This window comes from Macrobrachium rosenbergii, chromosome 37, assembly GCF_040412425.1.
Source record: "Macrobrachium rosenbergii isolate ZJJX-2024 chromosome 37, ASM4041242v1, whole genome shotgun sequence".
NCBI classification, from domain to species: domain Eukaryota; kingdom Metazoa; phylum Arthropoda; class Malacostraca; order Decapoda; family Palaemonidae; genus Macrobrachium; species Macrobrachium rosenbergii.
This window is the reverse complement of record NC_089777.1, coordinates 11,534,305-11,561,942: the sequence shown is the minus strand read 5'-3', so window position 1 is coordinate 11,561,942 and position 27,638 is coordinate 11,534,305. Positions and strand designations below refer to the sequence as shown.

General features: G+C 38.4%; 1 protein-coding gene across 1 annotated transcript in view; it reads left to right on the top strand.

The window, feature by feature from the left end:
* LOC136825298 (glutamate receptor ionotropic, kainate glr-3-like) overlaps window positions 1–10,480 on the top strand; it is a 105,508-nt gene extending 95,028 nt beyond the window's left edge. Inside the window, exons 12-14 of the mRNA XM_067081406.1 lie at window positions 137–315; window positions 874–1,042; window positions 10,361–10,480. Coding sequence (XP_066937507.1) covers window positions 137–315; window positions 874–1,042; window positions 10,361–10,366 — 354 coding nt within the window. The 3' untranslated portion in view covers window positions 10,367–10,480. The remainder of the gene's footprint in view (window positions 1–136; window positions 316–873; window positions 1,043–10,360) is intronic.
* Window positions 10,481–27,638: the final 17,158 nt, after the last annotated feature.

The following is a 27,638-nucleotide window of genomic DNA, read 5'->3' as shown; positions in this document are numbered from 1 at the left end:
CAAAACTAACATTCTTTTCAGATTGCATCCCACGTGATTTTTCTTTATTTCAAATTTATAATCAATTTCCAGTTGCCTCTTCCCTGATTCTACTTGCCTCATCAGTTCCTCATTGCCCTGTTCTTGTGTATCCCAGGCCATCGATGTTCATGAAGGTCTTGAGAAAGTTCTCAGAGGAGGGTACTCGTTGCTGACAATGAGAAGTCGGATTTCTGCAATAATAGAGTCAAAATATACAGATGCCTTCCACCAGACACCTTTCCATCTGAGTAAACAGAGCTATGCAATAGCCTCTGATGTTGGATGGACGTTCAGGTACATAAATGACTAGTTCACAACTACCTTTCTTGACAATATTTAAATTGTAAATCACAATGCACTGTTGTTGTTGTTGTTGTTAGATTATGCAGGCCTAATGCCAGCATATAGCTTTCACTCATTACAGCTCCTATTAAGAATTCCATTGGAAATGTCCATCATTGCTCACAACAGATTTACGCTTAGATCGTACGTTGTACAATAGTCAAATTCAGTCAAAGTATCCCCTTTGCATTGTCTTGGGTTATGGATACAAACTACTTGTCGTTAATTCGTTGCCAATTGCTTGTGAAGGCCTTGAATTTTACCCTTCCGTCTTATGCTGGGTATTGTTATATAAAGTCACGGATTCAATTCGGCCAGTTATCATTTTTGCTTCTCCCCTCATTTCTAAATCATTTCACCAGCCATCACAGAACTGGATAGTCTACTAATCTGTATTTTTGTATTGCAAATTTTATATAAAAATTTTCTCTTCACGCAAACTTTTGTTACATATCTTTAAGATTACATAGTTACTTTGAAATTTTTCACTATCATATTTCTTTTTTTCAGAAAAGGTGCCCCATTTCGCCCTCGCCTCGCCAAACTGCTGAACAGGCTAAATGAAGCTGGGATCATTAAACACTGGATGAGTGAGGTCATGGCTCTGTATGTGGTGAAAACTAGGAAAGAGATGAAAGAGAACGAAAATAGACAAGTGCAAACAACAGAATATGAGATGGTAAGTTGGATACATCAAATGTTAGTTAGTCTCGCTAGTTGAGTGCATCTACAAAATGCTGGAGTATGACCCCACTGTTCTCTGGGGCTTAAAGCCATTTCCTCAAGGTAATCATTGTGTACCTGACACAGGTTATATGAAGAGGCTCACATACTTCCTCTGAACATTCTAATTTTCAAACCACATTGGTCTTGGAATCCTTGGACCCCCTAGGGGGAGTGCTGTTCCTCATCAGAAGGGCAGCCACCAGATTAAATTGGGCCGGTTGAAGACTGTTAGCAATACTTTTTCAAAAGGTGCTCTCGGTGTTTCCCAATTTGAGATAATCCTGAAGGGTATCTGCTTCCTTTCTGTAGGCCATGATTGCTATTGTGTTGCTTTCTCTCGTATTCATGTGGAACTCCTCCGTTTTCTTCTTCATCACCTCCCCTGCTGCATCACTTTGGTGGCAATTATTTGTCAGTATATGCCTCACACATCCAACTTCTGCATGGACAGCTCTCCAGGTGCTGCAGAGATAAGGCCCTTCTAGCATAGGCACCAGTGACAGACCTTATGTATGATTCTGGACAGTTTCCTCTTGTGGCAAGGTGTTGGCTAAGATCATAAACAAAATTTTATGCCTCTACACCTCTACAGTTTAGATTAAGAGAACTATTGCCTGAAAGTAGTACATGCCACATGTGCATTAACCTTCAGTGAAACTTGCATAAATGAAAGACTGTGCTCAAAAGGTATAGGCTATATACATATGTTTGCATACAGTACATGCAAATTTAATATTACATGATATCCTATGGTTATCCTACAGGTACTTGCTTTTATGTTTACACAGTATTGAACAGTGCACACTTGAATACTGTATAATAAAGTCCCATTTACGTGCTTAGTTCAAAATCACTTTCTCTTCCCCCACCCTTGTATTATCTTCTAACAATCCTTGAAAAGCTACAAATCTACTTGGAAGTGATATTTACTTCCAAAGTGGTCCTACTAGCATGATTGTTTGATGATCCAAGCTTCTCTTATCTTTTCAGGCCATGGGGAAAACGATCCTTCGGTTGGGACACATGATGGGAGTATTTCTAACATACCTCTCCGGTGTCTTCCTCAGTTCCTTTGCCTTATTTGGAGAAATTCTCTGGATAAGATTCTCACAATTTAAAAGATAAATCTATATCCCCTCAGCTTTTCTTGTATATGTTCACATGTATCTTCTGAATGAATCCGTTTGGATTGAAGTAAACTGATTTTAGGTCTACCTAGGTGTCTCTTCATTATAAAGACTTGTGCACTCTTTTGATTATAAACAGAGCTTGTGTATTCTAAGTTATTTTTTAAATAAAGTTATTAAGTAAAGAGCATAAATTTTAATTAGTCATATGATTCTCTTGCATTCTGTAAAGATGTATCAGACAGCCTTCAGAGTCTAGCTAACTCCAAGCGATCTTTGCTCATGAATGTTTGATAACTCTGCAAGCAGAAACCCACACTAATTGTAAGACTCCTTGAAGTAAGAAATCAGTATTGTTAAAGGTTTCACAGCATTTCCACATTATCCACTCCACCAGGAAATAGTTTGTAACTCTACCAGCATAAATCTAAAATAAGAAACCGTATTTTGGAAGAAATAGGCTTTAAGATCCAGAAAAGCTTCAAAGTTTAGAAAGAGGACCTTTCAGAATTGTGCAACTTAACTTTTTAGCCTCCAAGATGATGAGGATTTGTGAAGTTGTTGCTAGTATCAGGAAAAGAATTTAGTAATGACTGGTTTAACAGCTGTTTTGTCAGTCATTTGAAGTTGAACAGATAACAGGCAGGATGAAGTGCTTAACAAACTGAGCAACTGTAAGGAGGAGGATGTTGAATTTGGCTGTAATCAGAAACTTTTTTTTTTTTTAATTTCCTCAGACCCCAGCTTTCATTTACATGTTTTCTGGCCTTCTTGGCCTTCTCCTTAGCATTCATCTTGTTTTCTACACCATTTGCTTCGTTCAAGACTTGAATTTAGCATTTTCTTTATAGATAAATGCAGATATGTAAGCTACTGTACCAATAAGAAAAAGGTAGCAAACATGCAGCAGATTTTATAAATGTCACATTCCATGTCTGTTATTCATAATGACAAAATCATCAAGGTTTCTTTCTTCTTATACAACAACTAACTTGACCTGAGCTGACCACTGGTGGTTCTGCTAGCCTGAGGAGTCCTGGTTGCTGTTGCATCAGGAACCACCAGTGCGTAATCTCCAGATTTTTTGAGTGTGGGGAGCAGGCAGGGATGGCCAGGGGTAGTCTAGGGAGGAGCTATCTCTTAACCAAGGACTTCATCTTGCTCTTGTTTGCAACCCTAAGAAGCATCTTAAAACCATATATTGCACAGGCTCGACAAAGTCCACTCGACCATTACTCCTTCCTTCCTTCAGTCATCTCTAGAGTTACTCCTGGAGACACTGGCACCTCTAGCTACCCCAGGTTAATTAATTGGGTGGCAGTGCATTTCTCCAGAGTCAGTCTGAAGAGTCAATAAAACAATAAGTAACATTTTTCCTCTATTGCTAGCTTTCAACAGCAGTTTATCGAAGTCTTTGGCATTGGATTTTAAGCTCTTGGGCTTCTCTGCCACAAAGACTTTATAATATACCGATAGACAATAAGTGGTTGGGAAACAAATCACAATTTATTGATTTAGCTGTAAATCATACTCGGGTGTAAATAGATGAAGCACATCAAAATGTACCTGGGAGACCGAATGTTATTTTAGCATTTTTTTGATGCATCAGAACTGCACATTATGAGAAACAAAATTTTTGTATGGGGATATTGTATGTACTTAGCACTTTTTTTTGGTGAAAGCACTTTGCTGAGAAGAGAGAGGAAGATAAAGTATCAGCAAATGACAATGTCCACACTAAATAAAAGGAGAAACAGCAGTGGACTCCCAAAGGAGCCAAACTGCTGATGACTTGCCACAAGGTCAGGTCAAAGGCTGTGTGGTCATGCAGGCAAGCAACAGAAAAATGCTTGAATGTTACTCTTGTTTATGTCTGCCCCTGCGATAATAGCCGTGTTAAATTTGACATGGCTATTGACCTGTAAGTTTGATCAGATAATGTGTGAATGGATGTTGAAGTGTTAAGACCTTTAGAGGTCCTGGGCACTGAAAAGATTGTGGTACCCTACCCTCACACATGTAATTCCAGATAAAAACAATACTAAACCATAAAATAATATTTCCACAACATGAAGTTTTTTCCTTTGAAATGAAACAAAATTTACAGGGAGATTCATTTACTGTAAATTTGCAGCATGGTAAACCAGCTGAAGGTACTGGATTGTTGTTACAGAGGGTTTTCCTCCATCAGAGTAACGAAGTTTTGCAAAGTTGGGAGCTGCAGATAGCATTTCAACTGGTTTAACCAGTGGATTAGACTTTGAGTGACAGACAGACTCCTTTAATAGTGTTGGCCTCCCAATACACCCAGGCAATATGTATCCCCTTCCAGAGCTGTTGGGAAAGTTGAAGAGTTACTCATTTGATGTAGAATTATTTGATATCCAGAGAAGTTAGTGGACTGAATGTAGAGCAACATCAAGGACAGTCTGCCTGTGGTGAGGCAATCATATAGTCCACAAGACCGATGTACCAAACGAGCAGCACGCCATATGATTCCATTTTCCATCTCACGCTTTCCACTACTTTTTGGGCAATGAGTGGAATGTATGATCAGACCTTTGGTGCCATACAATAGTTCCAGAGTTCCAGCACCATGAATTAAATTTCTTGATAACTTTGTCGAATCAGGATGGCCAAATAATGAAAATAAATTTTGAAAACGTTTGATGACTGACTCTGCTAAGGCATCTGGGCAAGGACCAACAAATGGATACTGGGAATACTCATCAGTTATGACTAAGGAATTTTTTGGCATTCACACAAGGCTTTGGTCCAACAAAATCCATCGATAGTACCGTAGTTCAAAATGCATACAGAAATGGATTAGTCAGCCAGGAACTGGCTTGTGAGCCTCAGCTTCAGTTTTGCACAGACTTGACATTCAGTGCTGATTCTTTTGACATCATCCTTAGAGAATTGCAAGTTCTTTTGCCAAATAAAGTGGCCCAGTGTAATGACATCAGGATGACAGAAAGCTACATGGATATCTATCAGTGACAGTATTTGACTAAGACTGAGTGTGACAGAGCATCTGCTGATGACTTCACTGAACCTAGTCTTTACACGATTTCTTAACAGCAGTTAGACAGCTGGAGGCATCATCTTAAGAGCAATCATTCTTGACGTGATTGGGGTGTTGAACATAATGTTACAGCTTGCTGATGGGTCACAATGGTACATTCCTGTCCAAGGAGGAATTCTCGCCACTTTGAAACAGCGTCTGTAACAGCAGCAGTGTCTTGCTCCATTGCTGAATGAAAATGGAGATAATGTCTGAGAGAAGAATGCAACAGGATACCCATTTTGTGACAGAACAGCTGCAAGAGCTGTACTTGAGGCATCAGTTTCAACTTTGAAAGGAGCGTTATCATCAGTGATAGCCTTGGGTGCATGGTAGATCTCTTCCTTCAGGCATGAAACCTTTCTTCTGATTCCTTGCCATTGGGAATGAGGTGATGCCCAGCAGAGGAGAGATTCTCGATGAAAAGTTCTCAGTCCACGATAAGTAAAAGCCGAGAGTCTATGTGAGAGACTTCCTGCATGTTGGTACGGGAAGATCCTTCAAGGTTGTCAGTTGCACAGGATCTGGTCTGACTGTTCCATTCTTGATTTGGTATCCTTTGACATTTAATTTAGTGACATTGTACTTGCAACTGGCCTCGTTGATTCACAAGTTAAGACAGCTCACAATATCACTGAAGGCATTCAAGTTGGTTTTGTTCTCCAATGGTTATGTCGTCTTTGTACATGTGATACAGCTCACTATTGGCTTCAAATAAAGTGAACTACTTCTCATCTGCATGTATTGGGCACTGATAGTAATTAAAGCCTAGATCCAATTTAGAGAAAAGCCTGTATTTGGAGATTTTACATATGAAATGAAGTATTTTTGACATGGGAGATGCATCCAGGTATGTGAAGCAGTTGATAGCAGCAGAATAATCTAGTACCATACATCATTTATGTCATTCATTGAGAGTTAGCAAAACTTGAGCTTGTCAAGGTGAGTTAGACTTTCCAATTATGCTTTCCTTAAGTAGTTTCTGCATTTTTGCCTGAATGAATATTTTGTCAGATGGTGAGTGATTTCGACCTTTAGGTAATAGGACAATGGTTGGTGAACAAATTTGCAAAGAGAGTAGGAAGTTCAATTTCATGTAGGCTAAATTACCAACTTGCAGTGATGAGCATCTCCAGAATTCCACAGATTTTGTGCAGTTTTATGAATTCCTGATTGAGAATGAGGAGGGTGCACAGATCCAGCAGAACTGACAAGAGAAATTTGCAATAGGTATATCCATTGACTATCAGTGAAGCAATGCCCACAAGGGTAACTTAATAATCAGGAAGATGCCAAGTTAGCCATTTCTCATGATAGGATTTGAGATCCAGGAATCTAGTAAGATCTTACTGATAAATTTGTGAGTGCTTCCATTGTCTATCATTGCAGAAAGTTCTGCATTATTATTTTGTTTACTTCTGCAATCACCATTGAGTACTGAGATGATAAGAACCATGTGAGGATGCAGTAATGAAGGTAGAGCTTATATTACTAACTGGTTTCCTCTACCATAGTTGCAGCACTCATTAGAAAATTGATCCTTCCTCTGCATAGTAGATTTCTAGCGTAGCACTTCTGTCTTGGATCACTTCCTCATCCACAAAACTGGCTCATTTCCCAACTTGTTCTTTGAGGCAGGTTCGAATACTTTTAAAGAAGTCACTGCATACCAGCATACTGACTATGCCATTTATGATGCTTTCATCACACGGTTAGCCTCTCATGATATACATCAGTGTCTGCTTGAAAGCTCAGAGTTGACATAAAAGGCATTGGACAGCCCTTCAGAATCAGCATCCTATAATCCTAGCATGAGGATCATAGCCGATACTTTAATAAAAACGTTAAATTGATAATTTTTGCAAATGTTTCAGTGATTGGAGGAACTGATTTGTGCTTTTTACTGCTTGGTGTTTTGCACAGTAGTAGCTAGTACATGTTGGCAAAGATTGTTGGTGGATTGACATAAGCAGATTTTAGAATATTGATGGCCTCTTCAAATGGCAGTCACTTATGAGAGAGTAGACTTTCAAGATACATAGTTAATTAGAATGCAAAGCATATTAGGTGGGTGATCAGGAGTGGCAGCTATAAGAGCATCAGTGCAACTGAGAAGGGTGCAGTGCCAATGATTCCATTTGTCAGCTTGTCAGTGGTAGTTTCTTGTTAACCTTCAAATCAAGTGGGTTTGAGAATACAGTACAGTTCGTGGTGGTGTGTCAGGTAAAGCTTGGTGGATGATAGCCAGAAACCTCAGAGCATCAAGGCTTCATTTGATTCCTAATACAGCATTGCCTATAAAATAGAAAGAAAATAAATTAATTATGAAACTAATAAATATACGGTCTGCAAATATTATATGAAATTAATAAGTAATATACAGTACTTCATAACACTGTCTTATTAACCTTTATGTTATAGGTAAAATTCAGGAATATTTTGGTTCACCCACTCAATGGAAGTTCAGTGACTCAGTCTCCACAAGGGGTAGATTAGTGGGAATGTATGGTATCACTATTAAATATAGTCTTAAGAAAACTCCAATATGAATATAGAGGCCTTACCCATATTCATAGTGTGCGATTCACCTAGTATGTGACACCTCCTGCTTAAATATCACCTGAGTCCTACTATGTTAGCTGTATGCATAAACTGCGCTCCGGGGGCTGACATTGGCCAAAATCCAAGGCATACCCCTAGCATGTATTATCCCCCAGCTACTGCCCGAGTGTCAGGCCGAACATCAAAGTGAGAGTGAGATATTCATTTGCAAATGTCTGATAGTACAGTTGAATTTAAAATAATGATAATTTTAACAAAACTGTTTACTTGCTGTACCCAACTGTATTGCATGTAAAGTCATATTGACGAATTATAAAATGCGAGCATTGCAGTCATGCACCTTGGTCATGTTTACACGCTGAAAATTAATTATCTGCTGATTGAGTTCTATCGAAATCATTTCCAGCTTGCTACCAAATGATAGCTGACTAAGTACTACCAACGTCATTACTTCCACTAGTTGCCAGCTAAATGAAACATGATTCAGAGGTACATTTTTTGTAAATTAACAAAGCAAGGTTATCAAATGCAGCTCCTATTTATTTATAAATGCAGCAAATTTAAAAAAAAGTAAACTTGTGATTTTGCCAATTTTGGACATTGCTTTCAATTACTCCAAAATATTAATTTTATTGGTGTGCCTTCTCAAGATCTTTTTCACTGTGTGAATGAGTAAACATTTACTTTCTTATTACATATGAAAGTCACAATTTAGAATTTGCAGTTTTACTAAGACAAATATAATGCAGCTCTTAATAAACATTGGCAAACAGCTGTTTCTTGATACAACTGCGTTATGTTGGTACTTGATGCTATTTATGCTGGTGTTTTGCATGAAATAGTAAGTGGTTGGTAATTATAAGAATCAATAATGAATTATTAGACAAGCCACAAGTTTGGTAAGCCTGGATGAATGTAGGATGATTTGCATTAAGCCTACCAAACATTTTCTTCTAATCAGTGGCTAACTTGGATGTAATATGCATTATCAATGGAATCTTCCCAAACTGAGACAGTCATAGAAGGCCTTGCATAGTATAATTTACCGAAAATGAAACTCGCACATTAAGCATAATGTAGTGTAATCTAACACAAATGCAGCTCACCCAATACATGAGATATGTGATGAAATCATGTTTTGGGATTAAACTTTGAGGATCGCACCATACACCAGATCAATTAATGTATGAGTATACATGTTAATTGGATTTTTTTGATTCTGTATATTTTCTTAGTTGTACTGATTATTTTTGTTGGAAATAATATCTTTAGTGTATTTATGTCTTAATTTGATGGTTTTATGAGTGAAGTGAGTGAACTAACAGTGGCGGATGTATTGCAGTGCTTGGTAGTTGGGGAAGTTCCTGAAGTGGTGCAGCAGAGATGATGCATTAGCTACTCTTTTAGCCTCACAATTCTATGTTTTTAACTTCTGTGCCTTTAGGTCAACTGGCTTCAAGGGAGAAGTCATATTTGTTGTTGTGTTCCATCTTTTCTATAATTAGATATTTTTAGTGCACAAGCATGTCTGTCGCCCATGTAGGCAGGCAAAAGGGGACAAGGGTGAGGACTGTAATTGTTTGTCAAGAAAAGAATTTGAAACTACTCTCAGTGAAGCTGAATCCTGCATCAAATTTAATCTTTAACATTTGTCAGTGATGAAATCAATATCTGTAACCCTTTGACTCCACCATTTTCTGATGGGAAATATTGGTGGAATCTGAAAGATAAAGCTTCCATGTATTTCTAGTAAGCATATGCACATATGAAACGTTTTGGACTATTAGCAATTTAATGACTTCTGGAAATCCTGGCTGACTGATTATACTGTGACTGCTACTTTTGTGGAAGGTTAGTTAATGTCTAACTGTGTATTAAAAGAGGTTTCAGTTGTTCCAATCAAGTAACATATTGTTCCCTGGCTATTTTGGTTTCCTTGGTATTAGAGTGGGCTGTACTAAGTGTTAACTTGATGACATCACAGGCCTCCTCAGTATAGTCTTGAGTTTTGTGATACTGTATTGGACATTGCAAGTGACACTTGTTAGAGTGATGCTGCTGTACCAGGCCAGGTTGGCAACATTAAAGAAAACTCAGTTTGTGAACTGGTGATGAAGCTTTTGATAAAAACATGGTATCCTGTAGTTGAATAAGATGCATCGTGAAATTGCCTGTCAATGTTTAAAGTTATGGGTTTTAAAATGTACAGGTACTTCATAAACCTAGGTGGAGAGTTTGTTGTAGAGAAATTAGCCCTTAGCTGAAATTGAGGTTGTTTATTTTATTATTTTGGTATTAGGGCTCTTCTTGGCATATCTTATTCTTTGTTGTTTGGTGTTTTTGTCTTTAATCACAGTATTATTTAGTTTAAAAATGTTTTATTCACTCCAACATTATTAAAATGTGCAATGATTATTTTAATTAGTGTCTCACCATTAGTTTTTTCCTGAATGGAATGCTCATTTGCCTTTTCTGATGTATCCTAAGATTTAGTATTTAATTTTTCCTTCTGTTGCAGTACTAACACTCATAAGATGTCAGCTGAGTTTTGTAACAAACACAATGAAGTAGCAAAAGTTTGAAGCTGATGAGATGAATTGTTCACACATAATACCTGGAGTGAGAAGCACGGTTAAGGTAAGAAATATTGAAGCTTGTGTGTGTTTGTGTTTGTGTAGTTGTAAAGTGTTTGAAAGAAAGAAAAGGAAGACAGCATTTTATGGACAGATAATGGAATTTATACAGGGAGAGAAGGGCTTCAATATTCAGGGTGAAAGTTTTATCATTTGCTATTTCAACTGTGCCAAATGCTTTGTCTACAGCCTTGTAAGTTTCCCAGCTCTGCTGTTGAATACAAGTTCAGCAGCCTCTCACTTGTGTGGCCACCATGTGGTCTTCAGCCTCATGTGCAACAGATCACTTGTAGGCACTGTGTGGTCTGCAGGCCATGTTAAAACAGATCAGAACTCAACAACAGAGTTGATTGTTTATATTCAGCCTGTGTATGAGCCTTTAAATTTGGAGCAACCTGGTGGGCCAGCCTTGCCCTACCAAGAGAAAAGCCACTGACTGATACTCTACTTCTCTAAGAGCACAAGTTTGTCCTCCCCGAAATCAGTAAACACCCGCTGGTACAGAAAGCAACTAAATACAGCACCTTTTGTATATGAAAGTTTATTTTGTCTTAATAGTGAGGTGGACCTGTATAATTCTAACACCTAACCTTGTCTTAATAGTGAGGTGGACCTGTGCATAATTCTAACACCTAACCCCTTGTGACTAAACAAGAGGAGAATTTTGTATGTCACAAATACACAATTTAATTCATTTAAAAATTTGACTGTCTGTTAGTGGTAAATCTAATCCGGGTAATTCGTTTTTTAGATATTCTCATGCTGATTCAGTAGGCACTTTTGTACATAGAGAAGAAAGATCAGAACTTACTGTTTGGGGATTGAGGTTAATTGTGATGCCCTTCAATTTTTTTGTTATATCAACCAAAATCAAATATGAACCTGATATACTACTTCCTAACAATGACGATAACAGTTTTGTAATATATTTTGAAAGATTTATACGAGGCGGAGCCTAAAGAGCGAATTATGGGTCCCAAAGGATAATTTTCTTTCTCTGTTTTAACCAAGCCTCATGTCCCTTTCAAGTCAAGTGACGACCACCATGGTCGCATAATCAGGAGGTACATAATTCACTGCTTAGGTCAACAGAGGCACAAAATTGTTGTTACGAAGCCTGCTCACATGTTGACAATCAAAAAAATGGAAAGGATTTTGTGACCTTACTGCTTTAGTTCATAGGATGGGATTCATAACCTTTATCTGTTAAACGCACTCGTACTGTCATACTTATGTGTGGATTTCCCCTCTGTTACTGTGGGATGTTTTGAATGCCTGACTATTTGTTGGCATTTTATCATAATCTCCCAGATTTTGTATCTCTTGACATTGTTGCTAGTTGCCAGATTTATTCTAGTCACAATGTTCTTAAAAAAAATGACTAAGATAAGTCTACTGTATATTTTAATGAATATGAAAGCACAACAGTAAGCCCTTCAAACACACACACACATACATACACACACATGCTAGAATATTCATACACACATTATACAGTCGAACTTACATGTCAGTGGCATTTTTAATTTTACCTGTTGCATGGAAAAACATAAGCGTAATTTAATTGCCGTAAAGTTCAAGCATCATTCTGTTGCTCACCAGTGTGCCATACGACCTTTGATCTGGACTTGTGGCATATCATCAGCAGTTTTGTTCTTTTCGGAATCACCTGCTGTTTCTCACTTTATTATGGTCTGGAATATTGTCCTGTACAATTGCTTTATCCCCCTCACTGTTCTCAGCAAAGTGATCAGTGTTATTTATAACAATGGGTCTCCTAGGCATATGTTTTGATACGGTCTACCGATTTACTGCTGAATGTGATTTGAGAATCAACAAAGCGGTATTTGTTTCATATCCAGTTACCAGTTATCGTCTACCGTAATAAGAGGGGGTCTTTGCAAGACACAAACCAAAGAATTTCATAGCCAAGGCCAGAGACTTCGACAAACCAATATCAAGATACTGGAAAAAAAAAATACTTAAGATACATTACACAGCATTTCCAGACTCTCTCAAAACTGACTCTGGAGAAGCACACTCGCTACCCATTTCACTTCATGTGGGGGAGATTGTAAGGCCAGTGTCTCCAAGGGCCTAACTTATGGGATGAAGGAAGTGGGAAATAGTCGAGTAGATCATGTAGGGTCTGTGTAGTCCTTGGTGTAAAGATGCTTCTCAGAGTTGCAAACAAGCCACTTTCGAAAAACAAGAGCAAATCAGTCCTTGGTTAAGAGATGGCTCCTTCCAAAACCACCCCTGTACTCCCTCCACCCAAAATAAGCTAGAGATTATGCAGAGGTACTTTATTGTGCACCAGCATCCAGCACTCCCCAGTACAGCAGAATCACCAGAGGTCAGCCCAGGTCAAGTTCGCTGTTGTGTAAGGTGAAAGCAACCTTTGATGATTTTGTCATTATGAATAACTCATAGATCATAACATTTCTAACATGTGCTCTTTGCTATATCTTTTCTTACTGGTCAAGTAGCTTACCTATACAGTATGCATTTATCAATAATGAAAATGTAAATGCTTAATGAAGTAGGCAAGTGGACATATAAATGAAAGCTGGGGTTTGTGGTGGAGGGAAGGGACACCCAAAGGAGCTAATCCTTGTATCAGACATATACAGTATCAAAATTATGACACATTGCTTTCTTTTAGTCAGTGTACCATACTGTTCTGTCGTCAAATGAGCATTTGTGAACTGAAAACGTTCATCATCCTCATTTCGTTTTCAAGGAGTTTCAGTTCAATTTTATTCCAGTCTGTTTTCAGCATTGCTTCATTATTGTGAGGGAATGCATTGAGGGGGGACGTGTTGGAGGTCTCTCTAGGTTTTTTTACCAAAAAAGAAGGGTTTGTCACCCTTATACATCTCACAGTGGGCAATGTTTTGATAGTGTCTCTTCGAAAATACCCAGCGCATAAGCCGGATAGTGTTGTGTAACTGCGGATATATTAATCTACATTCTGCTCGAATCATTGTCTTCTAAATCTTTCAAGTTACAACTTCTTGAGGCCTGTTTGTCTTGGGAAATGGGTAAAAAAGTGCAGTGTATGTGTTAGTGCTTGGCCCTTCCTCTACCGCAAAAATGACTGGGCCAGTGACTCTGGCACCTAATGATACCTATGCCTCACACATAAGTTCCATACTGTTCTTACTCAAGAACAATTGTCTTTACTGTATTTTATACAGTACCAATCAAACTGTTCTGACGTCGAGTCTGTTATATGTGTCAGTGCAGCCTTTTCCAAAGATGAAATTAACGTTGCATATACAGAATGTAAAGACCTGATACCAGATTCCATTCTCTGGAAGCGATCCATGAAAAGATTATCCTCTCTCAAGAAAATATCATATATCACTAAGTGTCTAAGGATCTGCTCAGTGGAAATCTACCCCGTCGACCCTTACACTCTACCTCCTAAGGGGCCTGCTGACCTAATTCTGCTTGCAGTGTGCCATACAGCAACAGATGCCTCCCAAACAGCAAAGTTCCTGTCAGAAAAAATTGACGAAGCAAATAACAACCTTTCACTGATCTGGGACACAATCAAAGGATTACAGGAATCATTCGACAGTTAAAACTGTGTAAACAAATAATCTTTCAGTGATCTGGGATACGATCAAAGGAGTACAGGAATCATCTCTTTCCCATGGATGAAGCCCGTATCACCCATAGACTTATCGGAGGGGACCGATTGGACTCTCAACCTCCTCTTCCTCCCCAGTGCCCCCAGTCAAGATCACCAGCCCATTGGTGGATGATGATGATGATCATGATCGGATTGGTGGCTGGCAGACACAAGCCAGTAGTAAAAAGAAAAGAGCCTCTTGTTTGCCCGCTGGACCGAACCTAACAAATCATGAATCACCTCGTCAGAAACCTGAAAAGAGAAGCCACGTTGTGATTCACAATTTGCACTCATCAGTGAACCTAGATGCCATAGTAGAGAGAGTCCAGTTTCTAACGGGCTCCAACCTTCTCATCCTCCACGAACTCCCATGCAAAATTAAACAAAAAGACTATTGAGCAATTCTGGAGTTACCTGAAGGAATAACAGGCCGTTTTTCCATTTTTCAAAGATGTCCTATGTATTATTATTTCTATGTTTATTCAGGCTGATAAGGCCAGTTGATCAAGTTAGCAAAGGCTTCCTGTATGTAGCAATATGCTACATTCATAATACTGTGGACTTTATTTTTCCATTTAAGATCACGGGAAAGTTATATCAAATTATTATTATTATTATTATTATTATTATTATTATTATTATTATTATTTTTTTTTTTTTTACGTTAGTTGTTATTATTATTTTTATTATTTTTGCTATCATTGTGATTATTATTATTATTGTTATTGAGATTTGGTTTTTTCACTTTTAAGTATTTAGCCTTCTGGACCTGACTTCTGTAACCACCTAAGGTCTCTGGCTGGAAATTGATTGTATGCAATCTGTTTTTTTAATTGTTATCATTTTCAGTACTTTTACTATTCTCAACATTGTTACTGCCATTACCATTATTACGAATACTATTTCTTCTGCTTCTTCAGCAACTGTGTGGATATCGCCGATAATCATTTTTATCATGTTTTCTCGTGTATCTAGATTGTGTGTATGGTATTGTCTCTACTTTGTATATTCCATGTATATGGCCCTGAGCTGAAATAAAGGATATTACTCTGCTAGATCCAATGGGGAAATCTCCACCACAAATAAAACCTTTCCCTATATTTTTTTTTCTTTCAAACTACATTTATACTTTCGGTATTTACATTTACTGCTAGAGTAATGAAGCATGCCATTCCAGTTTGCTACTGACATAACAGCTGTTTAACTGGTAATTATTAAATTCACTTTCCGACCCTAACTGCAGCTTCTAGAATCTTCATCGTGGCAGCTCTCAAAGCATCTAGTTGCTTAATTGCGAAAGGACGTCTTTTTAAACTGTGAATCTGTTCTGGTTCATATAGCCCATTTCTTCCTGCAATGTGGTGTCTCAGTTTGTTTTTCCCAATAGAGTTATAAAATTTCCCTGGTGAAGTGGATGGCGTTGAAGTGTCGTGAGACCTTGAATGCCCTCGATTTTGTAGTGAGGAGTCAAGTGGATTTCTACTTGTGGAGCTTTTAGATATTCACAGGTGAAGGTCACCCGGAAATGGCTATACTCTGAAGGCTATCAGATATATCTTTATTGCATGTAAGAGACTTGCATGAAAAGAAGTAATATTTCTGCTTTTCACTGAGTAACTTTATTTGGAAAATAACACTGAATACCCATGTTCTGTTTATTAATGAAAGAGTGCACTTGTCTATGTTGTTAAGACACACCAAAAGTAGACCTAAAATAAGCTTACTTCAGTTTGAATGGATATAATCAAAAGATACCAAGAGGATATTATTATTGAAACAGTGCATTGTCTATATTGTTAAGACACCAAAATACCTAAAATAAGCTTACTTCAGTTCAAATGGATTTAATTAAAAGATACCAAGAGGATAAAGACAAGCAAAGCAAAGGGGATATAGATTTAGCTTTCATACTGAAAGAATTTTATCCAGAGAATTTCTCCGAGGAAGGCAACGGAACTGAGGAAGACACCAGAGAGGAATGCTAGAAATATTCCCATTGTGTGTCCCAAGCGAAGGATCACTTTCCCGCTGGCCTGAAAGGAGAAAAGAAACTCGGTTTGTGAAACGTTCATCTGCTAGCAGGACCAGATTGGATATAAATTGCATTTGCAAGTAGATTTGTAGCTTTTCAAGGAGCTTCTGAAGACAGTACAGGGGTGGGGGAATGGAAAGTGATTTTGAAGTGAATTAGGGATATGGGGATGTTAAATTCATGTGTGCACTGTTCAACATTCATGTAAACATGGAAACCAATATTATAAATGTAGGATATTTATAACTATATTTGAATGTACACAATTTATGTATTATATATATGTATATATATAACAGTCATTATTAGAGCTGCACCATGCAGTGTATTGCCCATCTCATAAGGAAATGAAGTTTAGTGTCCAATTATTTTCCGAATCTCGTCGCACTGGCCCATAATGAAACAAAGAAATAGGGCGTATTTACATATTAAAGAAAACAGTCCGAATGTCAAGTCTCCCAGAGACAAAGGGGAGGGAGAGAGAGAGAGAGAGAGAGACTTTGTTTATGACGAGATAAAATAGAAGAACTTTGTATTTGGTGCCTTCATTTAACTCGCGGAATATAAAGAAGCCTCGTACGCTTACTAGGTAAAAACCGAGGATCTGTCAGACTTCCTTGACTCGTTCGGCTGGTTCGACTCACATGATTACAAGTTCATGCCCTCCAAGACCGGAAAGATATTCCCACCATCGCAAGCAAATGCTTTGAAACCATCGCCAGTTCTGAATTAAATTCGAGCTGTTTGCTAATCATACCTATGAACTAATTCCCAGGTTTCTATCATTCACCTGGAAACGTTAAGGTACTTCCGAGTAGGTGCAGGTGGATCCTCAGAAATATTCACCTCTACAGCAGCCTGAGGGGACAGGGGATTGGCCTAAATCTTCTTTGGCACTACAGTATAACTTACAAGCAGGTTGAAGTAGACTGGCAGTTATAAATTGATGTATGAGACTGGCTCTCCAAGAAAAAATCAGTATTTGACAAATTTGAAGATCCAAAAATTTTTTAGCAACGATTAGCACGACTAGCATTTGCTACAGAGGGCAGCATTTTACACAACTTCTTGCAAACCTCTTGCTTTAACTCAGAAGCAAGGAAGCATTAGCATTTAGTGTGTTTAACTTACCACTTCATTTTCAGTTGTTTGCACTTGTGTTTTCTGATGCTTTTTCATCTCTTTCCTGGCTTTCATCACATGCGAGTCTATGACCTCACGCAACCAGTGTTCAAAAATCCCTGCTTCAATCAGCCTGTTCAGCAGTTTGGCGAGGCGAGGGCGAAATGGAGCACCTCTTCTGAAAAATTCACATTTAATACTGAAAACTTCCAAGTAACTATGTAATCCTGAGAAGTGCAGTGCAGTCGAGAATTAAATATTTGTGTGAGAGAGGTATGAAGAAAGTTTACCATTAACATGTGCAGTACAAAAATATAGACATAAAAGAGTTTCCGGAAGGTGTGTTTGCCAATAAAATGATCTAGATATGAGGAGAGAGACGTAATTGAAAAGTTGCTGAAATGAATTAGAGATTGCATATGATAGTGCTCTGCATAAGATGGAGGGGTAAAAACTAAGGCCTTCACAAGTGATTGTCTTCAAATTAACGATTATAACCTTGTATCCATACCACCCTGCAGTGCAAGGGGATACTCTGTGTGAATTTAATATTATACAGTGTGGGACTTGAGCACAAATAATTTGTAAGCAATGACAGATCTTTCCCATTAAATTCCTATAAGGAGCTATATTGAGTGAGAGAGCTGAGCTAAGTTAGCAGCTAACAACAACAACAACAACAGCATTGTGAGTGACTTACAATCTAAGTATCATCTGGAAAAGGAGTTGTAAACTAGTGAGTTTATGTACCTGAACGTCCATCCGACATCAGGAGCTAATGCATAGCCCTGTTTACTAATATAAAAAGGCGTCTGGTCGTAGGCATCTCTATATTTTGACTCTATTACTGCAGAAATCCGATTTCTCATTGAAAGCAACGAGTACCCTCCTCTGAGAACTTTTTCAAGGCCTTCATGAACGTCGATGTCCTGGGAAACACAAGAGCAGAGCAATAAGGAACTGATAATGAAAGCAGAATCAGTGAAGAGGTTACTGGGAGTTGGTGAAATAAGAAATAATTTGGATGCAATTTGAAGGGAAGACTAATTTTACTTTGACTGAAATAAAATCATATCTTACGGTGTGGGCTATCGCAGAATAAGTTGTCGTGACAGTTCAATTTAAAGAAAACTAAATTGTTCCCACTTCACCAACAGTGAACTAATAAAGTGCAAATAAACTATGCTATTGTACACATAATTGTACATTTTCATGTTATTTATTTCAGAGCTTCTTTCTCAGTTTTGGGCCAAGTCGTACACCTTTGTAAGTTATCTGTTTCATAAGCTGCCAATAAGAAGTATTATAAAGTAGTTTGGTGGAGACCACAAATTCAGGTTTCTTGATGCTCGTGCAGCTTGCCTAAAGGATTTAGTCATATAGGAGAGATGGAAGTAGGTTTAAGGTAAAGTTCAAGATCTGAGACATCTAGCAAGGAAAAGATGAAATGGAAACCAAAAGGATTTTCTAAAGAACTTTCATAGTGCATCTACAGTAGAGTGTGCTGCCATTTTTGTAACTCACCTCTGAACGTTTGTAAACATACTGAACAACTTGTGTCGTGCTTTTCTTGAAATACTCTGCACCAATGCCGTTATATAGGACCTGGTCGCATCCCCACCTCCAGTTGGGTTGGGTAACCATGTCTTGATAACTATCAATAGGCTTTGTCATCCCCTGCACGGACAGGTGAGCAACAAGCGAAGATCTGTAACCAGTTGAAATCAGCAGGCAGACAAGGAGCCAACATCCCACTAACATCTAAAAGGCAATAAAACAAGGGTTTATTTTGGTTTCCGTATTTGTGTGCCAGGAAAAAGACAAAATGATGCATTGACCAGCTGGAAAAGAAAACAAGTAAATCCAGGGATACAATGCTATCAGAAAACTCACCCGTCCCGTGGAGTTAACTGGAGGACGAGCAGGGGGATCTTCTAGAATCACGGCCCAGCTGTAAAAAATTGCCGTGTTCACCGGCATAGGTTTGTCTTTCAGAGTGAGAGCTCGCACCCTTTGCAGAGCCCAAAGTGACAATCCCCAAACAATGATGCTCGCCATGACAATGATCCAAACATCGCCTGAAATCCAAGATTTTAGGTTGTACGCAAGTCAAAAATAATATTGTGGAATTATTTAATGCTACTGTTATTAGTCAACTGCCGGTATTTGCGGGGAATGCATACCACAACCCCCCGCAAATAGCTAAAATCCATGAATACTTGACACCCCTCTAAAAACGCTGATAACTGACTATTTTTATAGTTCAAACAACAAAAAAACCCTCTAAAATGCTTATACCTGAGTATTTTAATAATTTGATCACAAAATATGCATTTAGTCAAGCAAATGATATGAAAATACAGTAATTAGTGGATATTTCTCTCCACCTATCTTCACGGTATTCACAGTATTAAAAATACCGCGAATAGGCCAATTTTCCGTGAATAATGTGTATATATGTTCCACAGAAAAATCCACGAATAGGTGAGGCAGCAAATTCAGAACCATGAATAGGTGGGGGTCCACTGTATTACTACTAAAATGTGGTCTTGAACAAAGTAAGTTTGGACTACCTATCCCAACACAATTAGGAAACGATTCTGCTGGGTAGGTCATCTTAAAATAATGGTTGAAAAGCCAAATTCCTTTGAAAATGTATGAAGAAATACAAAGATGGAAGAGGTCTATCAGAGGACCTTGTTTGAGATATGTCTTAGACTCTGAAGTGTGATCTGAATCAGTGCAAGGCGACTAATTAAGAAGCAAATGGCTAAGATCAGTCTCTGAAGGCTGGAGATTAGAGACGACTCTTGCCGTAATGTTGGTGAAGAGAAGTGGAGGAGAGCTATGTTAAGCCAGCATATGTTGCTTGTGCACCAGGGGCAGTAATGCTCAATGGAGTCACATTCATATTGAGCAAGTATGTACTACATAAGGTATAAATACAGTATATGAAATTCCTAGCAAAGAGATTTTTCATAGTCGATTTTTATTTACTATACTATTTTATCAGAATTGTTATTTCCGTGTTAAAATTTCTTGAAACACATTTACGGTATATGACAGGAATTTTTACAGTATGGAAAGAGAAAATGAGTGATATGTGAATATGCATCTGAACAATAGTTGAATAAAGGCAAAAATACCTATAAGCAAAGGAAAGGATGGGAAGATGCGTCCACAAATCCCTAAACTTCGATGACCTTAGTTGATGCGACACCAGTTCACAAAACCAATCAGTCAAACATTAATTTTGAAAATAGTTCTAAACTAAATGCAGGTACTGTACAATAGTGTCTCCCTTGTTACTGGGCTAAAAGCAACCTTATGAGAGGTAGAACCTTCCAAAGGGTTCTACGTGCCAGTTACAATGTTCATTTTCGCCACCATTATACTTTAAATGATGTAAGTGGAGACGACAACGAGTTTTCATAAAAAAATTAAATTTCATATTTTGTTATAAGAAATTTCTAATAAACTGAGTTACAGCGTCAATTTATGGCATATTTATAGTACTAATTATGCCAGTGAAGATGACTGGGTTTTTAGATGAAAGAATTACACTTCATATAATTTTTTTTTACAGAAAATTTCATCTTTTAAAATTTTAAACATTTTTTGTCGTCTTGTAACGCCGCATAAGGCTCTTAATACTGTTAATGTATCATTAGAAATAAAATTATGCCAGAATATAGATCCATTTTCTGGCTCAGTTGAAGTCAGTAATTATCATGGAAAAATGATGCTTTAAATCTGACATGTAACTTCTGCCCTCTGTTGCAGAAAGACTGTACACAGTTTTTGTGAATAAATTTGACTAGACCACTGGGTCATATTTCCAGACTCTCATAGACCTGATCTAGAAGATTCGCTCTCTAGTTGAAAATGGAGATAGGTGAAATGAAATTTGTTGAGCAGCTTGGCTGGTCAAGTCCTAACCCAGAAGCTTGACCTTCTTCCAAAAACTAAGGTTACTGATGGATTTGTATAAATTGTTCATGTTAGTATCCATTTATTTACACAAAGTTTGCTTAAAGTTTATAATCAGACGTGTTTTGCACAATAATGTTAAAAACTGTAAATACACAAATTAAACAAGTTTCAATGCCTTAACACTTTAAGAGATAATGTTAAAACATGCATCACAAACAGGGCAAGTCAAAGACAACATTGATTCTGAATGAACTTATTATTTCTTTGATGTATAGCAAATAAAAATCCAATAAAAGCATACAACTCTAAACGAAAAGTACAATCAGTAGTCTTAAGGTCACAAAATCATTTAAATTTCTGTGCTTCCAAACATTGTAAAAAAAATCCCTTCTATAGAGGGGTGTGGCTCCTAGATAAGGTGTGTGACTTCTAGGTCAGTATAGTGTATGGTGAGATTAGAGACGAAAGGTCAAGTGCCTTTAGTGGGAGGCAAAAGGATGCTTAAAAGAACATGAATACTAGACTGCAGAATGCTGAAACAAGGCAAGAGGTACTATCTCGCCCCAACGCCAGTAAAGGTCATGTGCAGAAATGCAATTTATCTATTGTACCTGCAAAAGGACGAATAATAACGAGGTACTGAGGCAATAATCGTGGCTTAAGAGACACAATGATGAAAGGATCAATAGGAGAAAACCTCTCGTAGTCAGCAAATTCCAGTTTTTCCGAAGTAAAAGCCGATGTGGTGGAGAGGTCAGCTTCCTCTCGTTGAAGGACCCCCATTGCCCCATTCCAAGAGCCGTCCGGACTCCTCACGCCGGGTATCCGGTCCTCAGGTGTCCGAACCACATAACTGGAAAGTTGATAACTTGTTTAGAGAGAATAAATTTAGAGACTCCTATTTGCTTTTGGTTCTCATAGAGACCAAAGTTCGCTTTCACCAGGCTGCTGTTGGGATATTTCAGTAGAGTTAGGTAGCTTACAAGACAGGGCCATTAAGCTGTCACTCAAACCTGAGCTTAATATCTAATTTTGAAAGCCATAGCTGAACCCATAGTTTATTTTACAAATAAAAGCACCAAGAGTCAGTGCAATTCATAATTCATACCGGTGCAGAGGCCTTGATACTATACTTACAAGTATCATTGACCATAACAGAACTTGCAGTTTTTATATGAAGAATTAAAGCATTTGGAGGCACTGTAATTAAAAATGATGCAGAGGCTGTAATGTTATTAGGAAGCTTCATCAAACTTGCTCATGTATTTATAGATTCACTTGTCTATTGACCCTTGTTATTTGTTTATTATTTTGTTTATTTGTTTGCTCATTAATTATCTTCTCTCCATGTTATTTTTCACATGACATTCTAATCGGCAAGAGCTTCCTGTGTAAGTAGAAAGCCTTTTTGCTCTGCTGTGAGTGAATGTTTGCTTGTTTTGAGCAAGTGACAATAGTGTTAACTGAATGCTTAGTAGGTATTTGTCTCTCAGTGCTCTATGAAATAGTTAACTTTGTGAAACAAAGGTGTTATCCCTCCGGCTCTCGACAAATCTATCTGAGGCCTTCTCTACCCTGGGTGTGATCCACCACTGTTTCTACCTACCAGATACCTAATTCAGTGCTCAGGTCACTAACCACCAAGCTTATGGGAACAGTTATTGGGAGAGCGCAAACATGACTGACTACAGTGGACCCCGGTATTCGTGGGAGATACGGCCCACTACCCCCGCGAATAGCTCAAATCCGCGAATACTCAAAACCCCTCTAAAAATGCTTATAACTGCTTATTTTGATAGTTCAGAACACCAAAAACCTTTAAAAAATGCTTATACTTGAATATTTTAAGTTTTACCACAAACAGTACATTTAGTCATGAAATTGATATGAAAATACAGTAATTTGTGAATAATTCTGTAAGAAAAATATCGCGAATAGGCGAATTTTCCGCAAATAATGTGCTCCACAGAGAAATCCACGAATAGGTGAAGCTGCGAATCTATAACCGCAAATAGGCGGCGGTCCACATGCAAAAGGAATCTTCCATAGTGATGAATGTCATTGTGCCAAATGTGAATGCGGAGCGATTAAAATAATATATCACGTATACAAAAAGATAAAGGCAACGCTAAAGATGCAAGCAAAGATTCCACTGTCTGTAATCTCACATTCTAACTCTTTTAGCTGTACTTGAGGACAGATTCAGAAAATTAACGATTCTTAAAAACGTGATGTATATAGCAGCAAGATGAATGATTGGGGGAGAAACCATCAAAGTCTCCAGGGACAACAGAGAGAGAGAGAGAGAGAGTTGTGGTATTAGTGAAGGTAAGTGGCGAAGCATGTTACACGGAATAAATTGTGTGCACACCATGATCAGTTACGGCATTCAAGGGAGTCTTAGTAGAATTAGTGGTGTCTCTCACCTGAAATTCGCGCGAGCTGACAAGACCTCGAATGACCTTTTGTCAAGAGAGTCTAAAAGGGTCACCGTCGTCCCAGGTTCCTCAGAGTCTAGTTTGTAACTGGAATAAGGAAAGTAGGCGACAGAAATCACGCGCAGGAGAACACCATGCAGGTTGTCTATTTGCTCTGGAATGAAAACAAAAGTGGAAAATGTAAAAAGAAACTGTAAAACCAATACTCTTCACAGATACAATATCCTGTCTCTCTCTCTCTCTCTCTCTCTCTCTCTCTCTCTCTCTCTCTCTCTCTCTCTCTCTCTCTCTGCATACATACATTCACACACACACATATATATATGTATTTTTTATCATATGGCATTATTTTTTGAGAGGGTGGTACCAGAAGAGAACTGCCCTTTAATTTTCCAACAATGCCTCTGGGAGTTTGGTTGCGAGACCCACATCCTTTTTTATTGACCTCAGCAGACTCTGGTGCGCATTTTTGACTGAGTGGACTGATGGGTGGTAGACAGTACAATTCACGGACCTATCCATCTCCAGACGAGTTTTGCACATCAAGCCTGGTTTTATTTTTGACCTCCGATAAGTTACTTCTCCAATTCATTCTCATTTCATATCATTCGTCCGTATCAACCAACGATCCCCATAGGGGGTTGATAGTGATGTCAGTTCACCTCATGCGATGCACTGTGGGCATTACTTAAGGGTCTTTGCAACATCCCTTCAGCCCCTAGCTGCAACCCCTTTCGTTCCTTCTACTGTACCTCCTTTCATATTCTCTTTCTTCCATCTTACTTTCCACCCTCTCCTAACAATTGATTTATAGTGCAACTGCAAGGTCTTCCTCCTGTTACACCTTTCAAACCTTTTACCGCCAATTTCCATTTTAGTGCTGAATGACCTCATAGTTCCCAGTGCATGGCCTTTGGCCTCAAATCTATATTCATTTCATATCAACCAATGATAAATCAGGATTGGTGATTAAAGCAACGTTTTACACCACTTTGGAAATCAGGCGCCAATTTCTTCGATGATTAAAGCAATTGTGGTATAAACGTTGTCACAATGGGACTCGTTCAGAACAGCCCAGAGGATTATTTACATCAAAACGCTGAGCAATGGGACAAATTTCTTCTTGATTTCTCATCTCTGAAATAATGCTAGAAAAAGAGTGATGGACCTTTCTTCTCAAATCGTTAATCATCGATCCAAGGTGCATCAATGACATTGCCATGGAATTTCTCCATTTTTGGTACTCCAGTAACTTGTTTCCAAGAATATAGCCCTTTCAAACAATCCAGAGGTCTCTTCCAAACACGTTATGTTCGTGACATCAATTGTCATCATCGCTGGACAGCAAAACAGGAGCGTCTCGCTTTCTTTTCTCTACAAACGCGATTTCTTACAATATTTCGTCTGTTTCTCCCTATTGTTGTCTTTGTTTGTAATTAACTGCATTGCAGAAAAATCATGAGTTCCAACGAATCAAACTGTATGTGTTTCTGTTTGTGAAGGTGCCAAATGTCTCTCCATTTCATATTATGCTACTTGTATCCATTAATCTGTCTTGAATCCAAGAATTGGCATATGTAGAATTTCCTGGCCTTTCCACTGATGTATGTTTCATCACTGTATGTTAATCATGTCTCTTGATCTTGATATCGTTTCTGTTTGTCTGCCGACAAACACAGACGTCTGAACCTTTTATCTCTGCTTTTTACCTGTCTGTGTTAGACGCTACAAGAATAATAGCATCTTTTCTGTACATTTATCTCAGTTACCAATAAACCAGTAAACACCCAGCCAGTATGTCACCCATACCCCAGTCCTTACAAATATATCTCCACAAGTCTATTCTCATTTAATTCAGGAACACTTTGCCTACCCCTTTTTTCAAACTTACTTGCGCATTTAAATCACCTATCCCAACGACCCTTTTATATTCTCCAGACCTAGTCAGGAACAGATTCATTCTTCCAAAAATATTGTCATCCACTCTCAGTCTTTTCTATTCCTGAATCATATACTTACCCTTTTATAACTTAATTTCTTGCCACACTCAGACTTACCATCCAATCTGTGAATTAGCTCGTTTGTACTCCTTTTATTAGTTTTCTGTGAAAGAAAACTATTGAGATGGCTTTGTCTGTCCGTCCACACATTTTTCCTTCCGACTTCAGATCTTAAAAACTACTGAGGCTAGAGGGCTGCAAATTGGCATGTTGATCATCCACCCTCCAATCATCAAACATACCAAATTGCAGCCCTCTAGCCTCGGTTGTTTTTCTTTTCTTTAAGGTTAAAGCTAGCCATGATCATGCATATGGCAACGCTGTTGGACAGGCCGCCAGCGGGCCGTGGCTGAAAGTTTCATGGATCCATGGCTCATACAGCATTATTAACTGTACAGAAAACTCCATTGCGCTGAAGAAACTTCAGAGCATTTTTACTTGTTTTATTATGTCCCCAGAGTCTTCCTGATACAAGTACAATTTCTAACTCTCTGCCTTTCAGCTAATTCAGGCCCAATCACTTTTGCCCTTCACATTCCTCCACACACACTACTATACCCTTTCAGCTTATTCTCACAAAGGGCCAGAACATCCTTCCGCCATAAAAAATCAAGTGTCGTACTTGTTTTCTCTTGTGCGTCAGTTCGACACGTTTGAAACCCGAATTGTTAAATGCTGTATTTTTTTTTTTTTTATTTTTTTACTATTTTAGAAATATCATGTGGAGAAACGAGAATGTTTTCGTTTTCTTTTCCTTTCACCTCACGGAGAGAGAGAGAGAGAGAGAGAGAGAGAGAGAGAGAGAGAGAGAGAGAGAGAGAGAGAGAGAGAGAGAGAGAGAGAGAGAGAGCAGCTTCCATTACCCGCAGAAGAGGCTATCTGCTATGTACAGGGCATTTGAATCTTCATTTAGGTGCCCACAACCCTTTACTGGGCGCCGAGATAGCCAAAACCACTTGCACTTTTTGGGGCATAAGTGCCCACGTTGCATATGTTTTTTTTTTTCAGCTATATACCATTTAACTTCAGGGGGACCTAACCTTCCTGTTCTCTGAAATTCTTCTAGGATGAAACTCCTGGCCATATGTCCTGCCACACCCTGGCTGCAACCCACTACAATTAACTGCCTACCAAGAATATGGTTCACCGTTTAGGTCAACAGAAGCCCAAGGGGGGAATTAAAGGCAGCTCTTTTAACCAGTGGACAACATTACGTTTGCATAAGCAAGGAAAACCAGCTACTCTTTACATGCGGTACAAAATGGAAAGATAAAGACGTGAAGCCAAATATAATCGATCACAAAGAAGAATTTTTACAAAGACTGCTTGAAGGGCACTTTGAATAAAGCTATTTACCTGATAATGAGAGATACAGCTGAGGAATTCTTGATCCCAATGACCAAGAAGGGATTCGTCTTATTTGGAGTCCTCCTTGGTCGCAGAACAGACAGCGGTTGAAAAGCCGAAGGAAATATTCTGTACTGGAAGAATTCGCGAAAAACAAAAAAGAAGTCATCAGTCAAAAATGGACATCGTTGCGTTCAGTCTCGTTTCCACTAGAACTGCAGTAGTTTTTGGAACCATTTTGATAATGATAGCAATTTAATCTTCTTAAATTATGAGCAGTTTTAGAACTTTCTGTTAAATCTATACAAAGATCTTTCGAGGATTTTTTCTGCTATCACTTGTCATTCTCGTGGGCGTTGCTTATTGTCTCAAAATCTGATTTGACAAATTTAATACATTTAGACGAAAAACTATTATGTATTTCTCTCTTCAGTAATAGTAATAATAATATATAATAATAATAATAAAATACGATTGGATCTTTCTTGTTTGTCCACCCTGGGTTGGGGTGGGGTAGGTAGGGGATTGGGAGGTTAGGGGAGGCATGACACATCCACCCTCCTCCTGCAAACCTGTTTGTCCACCCTAGGTCGGGGTGGGGTAGGTAGGGGATCAGGAGGGTAGGGTATACATGACTTCCACCCTCCTCCA